The sequence below is a fragment of the Triturus cristatus genome, chromosome 10 (assembly GCF_964204655.1).
Source record: "Triturus cristatus chromosome 10, aTriCri1.1, whole genome shotgun sequence".
Taxonomy (NCBI): Eukaryota; Metazoa; Chordata; class Amphibia; order Caudata; family Salamandridae; genus Triturus; species Triturus cristatus.
In genome coordinates this window covers 746,440,138-746,452,913 of record NC_140593.1, presented here as the reverse complement: position 1 = coordinate 746,452,913, position 12,776 = coordinate 746,440,138, and the positions used below count along the sequence as shown (strand labels likewise).

The window sequence follows — 12,776 nt, the reverse complement described above, 5'->3', positions numbered from 1 at the left end:
CGGATGCGAGGGGTCAAGCACCGGGAGCCTCACCGCGAGGCAGCCATCCTCGTGTGCGCCACCTAGCGCTCCGCCCAGTCTCGTGGTGTTACATTGTAGCGCAGACTAGTAGCTAGTGAGCACATGAACCAGCCCCCAAGCCTACCGGAAGCATTGGACAAGGTGCTGCCACTGCAGCTTTCAGTATTGGTGTATTATAGGTGCTCTGGCTTGCCAGCTTAGAGGCAATATAATGCGTGACAATGCATTTCAGTGCAAAGATGTAGACCACCACACTGAAATACGTTAAACGATGTGGTACTTGGCAGGGCTGAAACAGCCTCCTCCATTATCCTATTAGACGAGCTCCCACTCAGCCATAGCCCCTAGTCGAGCTACGACGAGCAACATGCAGTGGGTCCAAACAAAACAAATATTTGAATGCCACAGAAAACACCAGAAAAGCGTATGTTGTATGGGGAGGACAAACACAAATAGGGGCTGGCCCAGCCTTGCGGCAACAGCCCTGAGTGAGGGTGCACATAGATCTGTTGAGGCTCAAGGGCATCAGTTCCAGGTTTACTGTCGGTCTTAGTGATCTGCTGCCCAACTGGTGGGATTAGGGAGAAGAAAGTCTCCTTCCAGCCAGATTGTTCTCCTTCCTCCTCTGTATCCATGCTCTGTTATTCGCTCAACAGCTACTTGTCCTTTGGATGACACAGATGTGGTCTCAGGTCCTGGGGCAAGGGTTGGGGCCCATTCCTCAGCCCCGGCCACGGTCAGGACAGTTCTTTCAGGGGCCTTTTCCCTTCCCCGCACTGGAGCTTTGTGTGGGTTGAAGATTTTGTCAGTCTTTGTACCAAACCAAGGGGCATATTTACAAGCATCTATTGCCCCAGGAACATCACTTTTTCTGATGTTCCTGTGGCGATAGGTGCTTCTCCTTATTTACAAGGCGGCGTTAAGTCACTTAATGTGGCTTAACGCCGCCTTGTAAATAAGGTACCATTTCACGCTATACTTAGCGTGAGAGGGGCGGGCAATGGGTGTTGCGGTGGGCGTTTCAGTTAAAAATCCATTGATTTTGACGCTGCCCCCTATTTACAAGGGTGGCGTAAATAGAGGCAGCACCAAAATTAAGACCAGGAAAAACATGGACGTAACATGGCGAAACGAGGAGAAATGCTATATCTCTCCTCGTTTTTGCTGTTTCTATGTGTGCTGCATTGTGCAGCACACATAGAAACAGCAAAACGACATGAGTGATTATTTGTGTGCATGAAGGTGTCCATTCCTGCACATAAACAGTCATTAAACAAATGACGATTTTCAACTTCTATGTGTGCTGCACAATGCAGTACACATAGAAGGTTCAAACTGCCATTCTGGATTGTTTATGTACACCTTCCTGCACATAAACAATCCTTCTCCACAATGCAGGCACCCTTGCACTATGGTACACAAAGGTGCCTGCGTTGGCGCTAGGCAGCTAAACTTAGTGCCAGCGCATGGAGAAATTGTAAATACGGTGCAGCCCTGCGTTTCACAAGTGGCAGAGCGTGGCGTTCGCTATTTTGGAGCTCACCCGCGCTCCGCCACTTCATTGTAAATATGCCCACAGGTTTTTGCATTACAGCGTCATGATTCTGTAGTCGCACAGGTCTTTATTGATTCTTATACCCCAATTCCTAACCAGAACCTAGAATGCTTGAGTGACTGGACCAAGAGCCCTAGTGTGGGCCAAGCACATGTGTGATGGAGGAAGGGTTTTGTAGGCAGTTATGAGTGTGTGGATTGAATTGAACAGTGAGTCCACAGGAGTGTATGAAAAAGTATGTGAGAAGTTGTGGGAAGGTCGTGGTGGTGGTTGTTCATTCACTTCTGTTCTGAAACCAGGCTGATGCGCAAAGTGCAGGAAATCAGCAATGGCATTGGCTTATGTTTGAAGGGTGGTGGCCTCTTAATTAACATTTTTATTTGATAGCCTTTGTTATTTGGAATGAAATAACGATTTAGGTGGCCAGAGAAAATAATGGGTATCTTGGCTTTGCGAGAGAGGAAAGCTTTGGAACTGTTTTATTTGACAAATGGGAGTTATCTGACTGGTGTCGGCTTGCGCTATTAAATGCAGTTAGGGCACTTGGAGAACTTTGCAGGGGATATTTGGACATGTAGAAGCCCTGTTTTAACGTGTTCTCTCATCTGCTCTTTGTAGACAGTTGGAGACTTCTTCCTGACTCTCTACGAGATGGGCTTTAATGAGGCACAGGTGCAGGCTGCAGTCGGTGCTGGCATCTTCAGTGTCCAGGAAGCTGCAGAATGGTAAGTAGTTCGTCAGCATTAGTGGTATTTTCATCTCATTCCCCATTAGTGCTGTCTTTAGCTTCTCCCAGTTGGTGCTGTTTTAGCTTCCTCTCTCATAATTGCGTTGTTCTATTCTAGTACTGAGTCTGGCCTCTTTCTCTGTTGTTCTAGCTTCCTCCTTTATAAAACTTGCTGTAGTATCCTTCCCTATAATACACAAGGAAGCATCCTCCAATGTAATGCATTCTTTAGTACCTTCTCTATTGGTGGTTGTACCATCCTCATCTGTAATACCAACTCTTTGAGTCATGGTTCTTCTTTGTGTGTTTCCGTGCACATAATCGGTCAGAAATATAATCTCCCATTTTTTACTCTCTTCCCGCTATCTCAGTCCATCATCTGTCGCTGGCTACATTTACGTCTGGGCAGATGAAAACACATTGCATCATTCCCTGTCTTGGTCTGCCATTGTAGAAAAGTGCTGTCTTTCTCTGTCGCTCTCGCTCTGTCTTATACATGACTGTGTCATATGCTTAGTCTCAGTCTGTGAAATAGGAATCTGTCCCACAAGCGGCACATCTAGTCTTGTAGGAAACTCCTCCACATACGATGCCTCAATGTGTCCAGTCAGGACTCTTTTAAATGAAAAACCCGTGGCTCACACAAAGGCATGCCACCAATATTCTAAGGTATTTCCAAGTCCCTACTAACTCCGTTAGGTTTACTTGGAGATCAGGTATTTCCACATAGTATCGCTCCCAATTTCCCCCCCCCCAGCTTCCCTTTTTCAATCCTGTGTGTCTCAGAACTTGGCAGTTATAACAAGATGGCTGTTAGTTGGTAGGCACAGGAGCCGTACTAATATCAACTAGCCCAACTAATTTCAGACTTGGTGTCTTTCATTCAGCTCTGTTGTTAAAGAAATCAGGCTCTTTAATGGCGATAGTAAATCCATCAGAGAGCAGTCCAAGAGCACGCTGGCTGCCATGCTAAACAGCCAGCTCCATCTAACTCTTCCCGTCGCCTCCTGGCTTCAATCTGACTCATGCCTTTTTTTGCTTCATTTGGTGGAGTTATTTGACTGGAAAGTGGACCTCATGCTCGTATTGTTACAACATCATGTATGCAATATTGTACGTTTGCACTATATGCACGAGCACTCTTATGTAATCCTTTTGGGTTTCATTGTGCGAGAGTTAACGCTCCAGTTTACCGTCCTTTTCTAAATCCTAATTTTTAACTGCTTTTATGAAGTTATTATTCCTTGATTCGTCAGATAACTTTATTTGTATAGTGAATTATGGCAACGCGTGTGTCAATGAACTTATTGTACTGTACACTTTTGCACTTTAATGGTCGTAATGACCGAATAAAGTTTCTGACTGACTCGTGCTGTCTGCCCCACAAACTAGGTGGAGGCTCTCCATGAAAAAGAAATGCGGATAGACGCTACTAATTTGTTTGGTTTGATTTGAAATACGATTTAGTGCTGTGGCCTCTTAATATGTTGAACCTTTTTTCTTGGATATTGTGAGCATTACCTTTTCTTGCACTAAAACATTAGCAACTCATTTCCCAAGACCTAAATGTATTTTTACCCATTTCAAATGTGTGCAGACAGGTGCCATAGAGTATTAGTGACTTTTTCTTTTCAGTTGCAAAATATTTTCTCGAGCTAAGGCTTAAGGCTCCCTTTTTTAAGTCTCACCTTATAAAGCACATGCGCTGTCTATTGAGGGACATAGTTTTTGCTTGCAGTGGGCTTAAAGCCCGCCCATTGTTTCATTGGTTGGATTTATTGTCACTTTCCTTTCTTCTGGTGTGTTTTCCTTCCCTGGAGAATGAAACCATTACCTGTGTCCTTCCACTGCTCCCTTTTCTCCCTTTTCTGTCCGAGTGCTTCCACTCCCACCCACCATTCTGTCAGCGTGCTTCCTCTCCCGCCCACTTTTCTGTCCGTGTGCTTCCTCTCCCGCCTACCCCCCTTTGTCAGGGTGCTTCCCTTCCTGCCCACCCTCCTTTGTCAGGGTGCTTCCCTTTCCACCCTCCCTGCTTTATGGTGCTTCCCCTCCCACCTACCCTGCTGTCCGGGTGCTTCCCGCCCACCCTCCTCTGTCAGGGTGCTTCCCTTCCCGCCCACCCTCCTTTGTCAGGGTGCTTCTCTTCCCACCCATCCTCCTTTGTCTAGGTGCTTCCCCTCCCACTCACCTTCTGTCCGACTGCTTCCCGTCCCACCCACCCTTCTGTCCTAGTGCTTCTCCTCCCAGTGTCTCCCCTCCCACCCACCCTTTTGTCCGAGTGCTTCCTCTCCCGCCCACCCTTCTGTCCGAGTGCTTCCGCTCCTGGGCAAACCTCTGTCTGAGTGCTTACCCATCTCACCCACCCTTCTGTCCGGGTGCTTCCACTCCCACCCTCCTTTGTCCGAGTGCTTCACCTCCCACCTACCCTGTCCGAGTGCTTCCCATCCACCCTCCTTTGTCAGGGTGCTTCCCCTCCCACCCACCCTTCTGTCCGGGTGCTTCCCCTCCCACCCACCCTTCTGTCCGGGTGCTTACCCTCCCACCCACCCTTCTGTCCGGGTGCTTACCCTCCCACCCACCCTTCTGTCCGGGTGCTTACCCTCCCTCCCACCCACCCTTCTGTCTGAGTGTTTCCTCTCCCTCCTACCCTCCTTTGTCCGGGTGATTCCCTTCCTGCCCACCCTCTTTTGTACTCATGCCTCATAGCTGCCAAGGTTTCAGATTGCCATATGTGACATTTTCAAAATTTCAGTGTAATTATGAGTGACATTTCAACAACTATGAGTGACATCAAGTAATGAAGACCAGGGAAACAAATATCAGAAATAACAGACATGTCGAGCGGCTCCCCCACACACAGATGTAGCCTGTGGTTAACTTTATAGGTATTGGTAAGGTTTTCCGAACTCCGTTATAAGCAACAGCTTTTACCTTTAATTGACTGTAGGGTGTGACCAACTTAATGGAGGAACTGTACTTTTCAATTAAACTCAAAATTATGAAGTCGCAAGCGTGACTGGAAAATCAATAACTATTTTCACAGAGTTGCTTTGCCTGCTTTTCACGCCGACCGCTGATTTTAGTGAGCAAGCAAAGAAGACGCCAGCGGCTCCCGGTTCCCAGTTCCTCAGCCGTCGCTGATCTCGACACAGCGGGGGGACAAAAAACAGTCTCATCGAGTACGGGAGATCTGCCTTACCTGTCGTTCCTGTTGTTGGCAGGCGAGGCGGGCCGAGAGCCGCGACCACATCTCAGCGTTTCCATCACTCTGTGACTCTGTGGCTCCGCGGTTCAGTGGTGAGCGAGTGGGAGTGAGCCCCCGGCGGAGGCAGCACGATTAGCACGATTAGATCGATTAGATCGTGACGCTGCCTGCGACCTCGCCCTGCTTGTCCCGCTTGCCCTCGCTTTCGCTTCTTCCTCTCCACTGTCCCACTCCTCTGCGGCTCATCCTGGCGCTCTGGCTGTAAAACAACAAAAGCAAGCACCACAAAGCAAAAGTCAAAGCAAGACGATTTAGGGCGACTGGGGGTGCTCAAAGTCCAAAACCAGGAGTGCCTAAAGTAAATAAAGCAAATAAGTAAAAACCCCAAGATCACCTCGTCCCAGGACATAGAGGTGCAAGGCGGCAGCAAGTAAACCAATAAGTGCTTGCCCAAGCAAGTCGCACTGCTCCAGGCGCTCCAGGTGAGCCAAAAACTAAACAAAAACTAAACAAAATTAAACAAAAAAAGTTGTTTCAAAAACCCACCATGAGATCAGGAAAAGTCAGGGGGACAACAGGCAACCGGCAACAGAAATCCAAAAAGGAGGGAGAGGACCAAACAGTAACGGAAAACTTCAGCAAGTTACAGGAAATGGAACAGGAACTAGATTTGGAATCAGATCAAGACCAAGAAAAAGACCAAGAAAAAGATAGGGAGAGTAAAACAAACAACATCCAAGAAGACAACCACACCCTTACTATTGCCACATGTTCCCCCATCAAAACCAGCACCAAAAGTAACAAGCGGGCTCTCATAACAGACTTCTTAAAAGTATGTCGCAGTTTATCCCCGGGGAAGCAAAAGGCTCACAAAGTAGTCAACGAACCAAAGGAATCCAAGAAGACCAAAAGGGGCAGTCCAGGCAACGAGACACACAAAGATAGTGTTAGCAAAACAGCAAATAAGGAAGGCACAGAACAAGTGGACTTTAAGCCTGCCTCATTAGAAGACGTAAGCTGTGCCAGTCCCACACAGGGCTGTTTAAGCTCAGTTACTGACCATAAAGGATCCCATCAACAGACCTTTCAGGCTGTGGTCTACAATGACCCGGGATTAAACTGGGAGTCCATGTCCAAACAATGGACCTGCCAGGTTCAATCCAACCAACTAACCCAACAACACCAACAACGAACCGCCCAGTAGTGCCTTGAAGTGCAGAGCCCGGAGAACAACCCGGTGCTCTGGCAGGACAGTATCGATAGCTCCTGCGCATTACTATACTCACTGGCAGCCCCTCAAGCCCCTTACCAGTTTGGGGGTGAAACAGTCTACGGGCAAGAACAATTCTCCACTAATTCAAAAACACCAATTAACCAAATTCAAATTGCACATCAGCCGGAGCAGGGTCCATCTCAACAAAAGACAAGCATTGGCATAGTCAATAGGTCTCGCTTTTAGGACCTTATAAGTATTTAGTTTTGCAGCATAATATCCTTGGTGCAACAACATCAACTGTTGCATGGCTAAACACTTATAAGGTCCCAAAGGCGAGACCTGTTGGCTATGCCAATGCTTGTCTTTCTAAGGTAGGGCCAATAATTAGTTAATTGATCTGAACAAATAATTATTTCCAGAGTGAATTCATCCATATGGCTGAAGAAGCAGACTTAATTCACTCAGATTCTGAAAACAACATTTTTGGTTAGCATGCCTATCCTAAGATCAATTCCTATTAGCACCTGATAGATGCTCAATTCACATTTCTGATTCTTGCAAGGTGTTATTAATTCTGTAAATACTAACAGCTTTCTAATTAAATTTATTGCCCCAAAATACATTAATAAAATATTACTGGAGGTAATTTTTGACACCAAAAACATACAGTTTACATTAACCTGCCTACACTAGCCTCACTTTCTAAGAACCAAATACATCTGATATTTGTGTAGTCCCACTGAGCCAGCGTAAATCAGTTCTCTACTGCACACCTTCACCTCTGACGGGTGGGCTGTGCTGTTAGGAGTCTGCAAGGCTTCTGAAGGTCGTGAAGCACTTTAGGAAGTGCGCAAGAAAGAACTTAGTTGAAAAAATGTAACAGTGGTGCGTGCAAAAATTAAAGTAGTTGATGCAGTTTGAAAGATTTGTTGATGTAATATAGAGTAAAGCGGGATTGTTCTAGGGCTGAAAGGAACGTACTGTGTCAGTCTTCTAGTGCCACCGTCACTGCTTAGTCATAAGCTAACCAAGTCTGCCAAGGGAAGCCTGGATGTCTGCCTTGCCGAGTGAGTTTCCAAATTGACTACAGCCCCGACCCCCGTCTGGTCTTCCACAGTCATTAAAAGATGCCGAAAAGAAAGGGACTACTAAGGAGTGCCTAGAGCGATGGGCACTCCCGGTGTTTTCAAATTCTTATTTGTTTAAATCGCCATAATGATCTATGCAAATTAAAAAAAAAAAGACAGAATGCACTGCATTCCCCCAAAAATCTTAGCATCTTTGGAGAGATCTTCAAAACGCGTAGTCCGGTTCTGATAATTACAATTTTTTTTTTAAAGACCCTGGTGTTAACAAAGGCACAATATCATGTGTCACAACCCCAGATAAAATTACTTCTGACAAAGTCACTGCAAACTTTATCTATGAAATGAGCAAATGTTGCTCTTCTATGTACAACTTGGCGCTTTGATTCAAACAGGGGCCTACCAGGGATGGATAATTTGCATTTTTCATTTCAGATCTATTCAGTGCCAATGATTAAAATCGTACTTTCTTTGTTACGAAAAAAATAACATTGCAAAAATATTCTCTTTTCTAAAGTCCATTGTACTACGATTCTCTTTCACAGTTTAATGTTCCAATATTGAAAATCTGTTTACGTTTTTTACCCAAGTGTAAAAAGGCCTCATTTGTGCAAGCATACAGTAGGGCAACAAGAGATATCATTTTTAGATCAGGCATTCCGCTCAGTTCACTGAGGTGACCTTCCTTAAACAATAGCTGTTTAATTTGCCAGAGTAATAAAACTTAATTGCACCGGCCCCTGAGAGGTGATAAAACCAATGAAGATTCAAGATGGATGCCATCTTGCTCCATCAATAGCCTCTGCAAGGTCGGTGAGCTGACCTTTTGACGATAGCTGATTGCTCACAACTCACGAAATAAGGGCTTGCTTATCATGTGAGACAGGTTTTGAAACATCAGTATGTTGCTGCGTACTAATACAGCCTGCAGTGCAATAGTGTTTCCAGATATCTGAAAGAAACACGTTAGTTAGATTCCTCACCTTAGAATATCCCCAGGCGTCAGACTGGATCCGGAAGATTTTTCATCAGCAATACCCCTTGCGCGTCGCTAGGCGTCGTCTGCGGCTCCGCGTCCGTTGTCGGAGTACTTAGACGCCGCCCTCGCGCGCTGACGTCAGTTCTTCTTTTTTCCACGCCAGTAAGCGCCGATCCGGGAGAGCTACCCCTTTAGTCAATTTTTGATTAACTTTTTCGACTCTTTTTGGTCACTTCTCGACTCTGGTGCCGGTAGGATGCCTGGTTTCAAGGCCTGCGACGACTGTCACCGACTGATGTCAGTGACCCATCATCACCGCCGGTGCCTGTACTGCTTGTGCCTCGACCACGACGCGGAGTCGTGCTCCGATTGTATGGCCCTGACCTCGAAAGCTAGGCGGGAGCGGTCGCGCAAGCTTCTCGAGCTTCGCCACTCGGCTCCGCGCCCCTCTCGATCCCGGTCCAGGAGGAGGTCCAAGGATCGGTCACGGAGCCGCACTCGACATCGTCGCTCGTCTGGCTCGAAGTCTTCGGGTAAGTCGAAGCACTCCAAGAAGTCCAAGAGGCGACACCGCTCTTCGGACTCCCCTCGCCGGTCGCGCGAATCGGCCGAGGGTCCGGGTGGTTCCACCCCCGTGGCGCCGCGGGAGCCGCAGGCGCCGTGCAAGTCCCCATACCCGCCGGTCCCTGTGACTGACGCGACGCCGGCGGAGGTCAGTGCCTTCCTCTCGGCCATGAGGAGCCTGGCCCTGCCGTCGACGCCCGCTGGCGCGCCTTCGGGCCCCCCGGACTCGACTGGGCGACCTTGCGTGCCGGCGGCTCCTGCCCCGGTGCCGTTGGAGGTTCCGGCCCCGACGCCGCAGGTCCCCGAGGGGCCCGAGCCTGGGCCCCCGTCGACGCCGGTCGACCTCGTTACGCCTCCTCTGCCGGCGCCGACACCGGTACCACCCCCGACGCCGACTCCGGTCGACGTCGATCCCCGGTTCAGCCCCTGTACGGTCCCGACGCCGATGCGGCGCCGCCCGATGCCGCATCCGGCGCCGCTAGAGACACATATTGTATATCGACCGGCTCCGATCATTCCTCCTGTTTACCAGGAATCGGATGACGGGGGCGAATGGGAGGGGTCTGAGGACCCTATGGCCCTTCAGGGGCAACTTTCTCAGGACTGGGCAGATGAACTGGGGGAGGCCAGTGGATTGGATACCTCACCGGACACTGGATTCATCTCTCCTCTGACTGTGGCTTCAGAGGAGGGTGCAGCTTTTTCTGTGTTGCTGCGCAAGGCGGCCGCAGCCCTTGGGCTTGAGCTGCCTGCCGTGGCTGTGAGGACTAACATCCTCACTGAGGTGCTTCAGTCTGCCGCATGCTCCACTGAGCCTCTGCTGCAATTCAATGAGGCCCTCACTGACGTTCTGCAGGGCACCTGGTCCAAGCTCTCCACAGTCCCTCCTGTGGATAGGAACGTTGCCAGGCGCCACCGCCCTGCTCCGGGCGACCCCAGTTTTCTGTCCCAACACCCCACCCCCGAGAGTCTGGTTATCCAGGCCTCTACCTCTCAATCCTCCTTCCCGTCCACTCCTCCGGACCGGGATTCCAAGAGACTGGAACAGTTCGGTAAGAAGCTGTTCTCCTCGCTCAGTTTGGGCCTGCGGTCTTTGAACACCGCCTCTCTCTTGGACCGTTACTCCCACTCTCTAAGGGATACGGTGGAGGACGTGCTGCCACTGTGCCCGGAGGAGACCCGGGCGCGGCTTTCCTTGGCTCTGGCTGATGGGAGAGATGCAGCGCGCCATGCAATCCGATGTGGACTCGACACTACGGACTTGCTGGGTAGGGCGATTTCTACCACGGTGGCGCTTCGACGTCACGTCTGGCTGCGGTCCACGTCCTTTTCAGGGGATGTCCAGAGCACACTCATGGACATGCCTTTTGATGGCGCTCGCCTTTTTGGTGAGAAAGCGGACAGTGCGCTGGCTCGCTTCAAGGACTCCCGGGCTACGGCCACGTCCTTGGGCCTCTCGGCCCCGCGGCCACAAACTTCCGCTTTTCGCTCCTTACGTGGCCAAGGAAGGGACACCTCCTCACGTCCGCCTAGCCACCGGCCGCAGAACCAACCTGCACGCGGACGTGGTTTCCGCCGAGGCAGTGCTGAAGGACGACGCGGTCAGTCCACATCCACCCCGGCAGCCTCCGCCTCAAAGCTTTCCTAGTCCGAGCTTTCAGGCCCATTCCACGCCAGTGGGAGGCCGGGTTCGCCATCAATCCACTGGCGTACCATTACTTCGGACAGGTGGGTGCTGCAAATCGTCCGAAGGGGCTACTCCCTCCCCTTCGAGACGACCCCTCCAGCCATGTCACCGCAGCACCACCGTATATCGGGGGATCATTTAAATCTTCTGCAAGAGGAAGTTTCGGCCCTCTTGGCCAAGGAGGCCGTCGAGCGCGTTCCGAGCTCAGAAGTAGGTCGTGGTTGTTATTCCCACTACTTTCTGGTTCCCAAGAAGGGCAAAGGAGGCCTACGCCCTATCTTGGACCTCAGGAACGTCAATGCCTTCCTCAGGAAGGAACGGTTCAAAATGTTGACTTTGGCTCAGGTTCTAGCTGACCTAGACCCTGGAGACTGGATGGTAGTGTTGGACTTGCAGGACGCATATTTCCATATCCCCGTCCTGCCGGCCCACCGGCGTTACCTGCGGTTCACAGTGGGTCAGGAGCACTTTCAGTTCACCGTGCTCCCCTTCGGCCTTACCAGTGCCCCTCGGGTGTTCACGAAAGTGATGGCGGTGGTCGCAGCTCATCTGCGCAGATCAGGGGTTCCAGTCTTCCCCTATCTCGACGACTGGTTGTTGAAGGCGGGCTCGCCCCAGACAGTCGTCTCCCACCTCCAGACTACGGCGGATCTCCTGCATTTGCTAGGGTTTTCCATCAACGTGCCGAAGTCACACCTGAGCCCCTCTCAGAAGCTCCTCTTCATCGGAGCGGTTCTCGATTCGGCGCAGTTCCGGGTTCATCCACCGGAACAGCGGGTCCGGGATATACAGGCCCTGATTCCCATCTTTCGGCCTCTATCCTGGGTTTCGGTCAGGCTAGTGTTGCGGCTTCTGGGGCTGATGGCCTCCTGCATCCTACTAGTGCATCACGCCAGGCGGCGCATGCAGGCTCTGCAGTGGGACCTGAAGTTTCAGTGGGCCCAGCATCATGGCAACCTGTCCGACCATGTCTTGATCTCGGAGGGCACTGCACAGCAGTTGCAGTGGTGGCTCACGGACCGCGATTGGGTCACGGGCAAGAGCCTCTCCCTACCCCTACCGGAGCATGTCGTAGTGACGGATGCGTCCCTCCTGGGATGGGGTGGCCATATGGGAGAGGCGGAGATCAGAGGCCTCTGGTCTCCGGCGGAGTCTCGCCTCCACATCAACTTGTTGGAGCTGAGAGCGATCCGACTTGCACTGAAAGCCTTCCTTTCCTCTGTCCGGGGAAATGTCATGCAGGTGTTCACGGACAACACCGCCGCCATGTGGTATTGCAACAAACAGGGCGGGGTGGGGTCGTGGACCCTTTGTCAGGAGGCTCTGCGCCTCTGGACATGGCTGGAACACCAGGGCATCACCCTGGTGGTTCAACATCTGGCGGGCTCTCTGAACGCCAGAGCAGACGAACTCAGCCACCGGTGCATGATGGATCACGAATGGCGTCTGAACTCCGAGGTGGTGCAAGGTCTCTTTCAGCAGTGGGGAGAGCCTTGGTTAGATCTATTCGCCACCGACGAGAACGCGCAATGTCAGCAGTTCTGCGCGTTGGAATTTCCAAGGCGGCACTCGCTCGGCGACGCTTTTCGTCGCGAGTGGAGTTGCGGTCTGTTGTACGCCTTTCCGCCTATACCACTAGTGCTGAAGAAGATCAGGCGCGACCGGGCCCAAGTCATCTTGGTGGCTCCGGATTGGGCACAAAGGTACTGGTATCCCGAGCTACTCAGTATGTTGACC

The 12,776-nt window shown here is 50.6% G+C and overlaps 1 protein-coding gene across 1 annotated transcript in view; it reads left to right on the top strand.

The window, feature by feature from the left end:
• Window positions 1-12,776, top strand: part of LOC146789944 (uncharacterized) — a 1,358,907-nt gene that overhangs the window by 182,324 nt on the left and 1,163,807 nt on the right. The window contains exon 2 of the mRNA XM_085628244.1: window positions 2,195-2,301. Coding sequence (XP_085484370.1) covers window positions 2,195-2,301 — 107 coding nt within the window. The remainder of the gene's footprint in view (window positions 1-2,194; window positions 2,302-12,776) is intronic.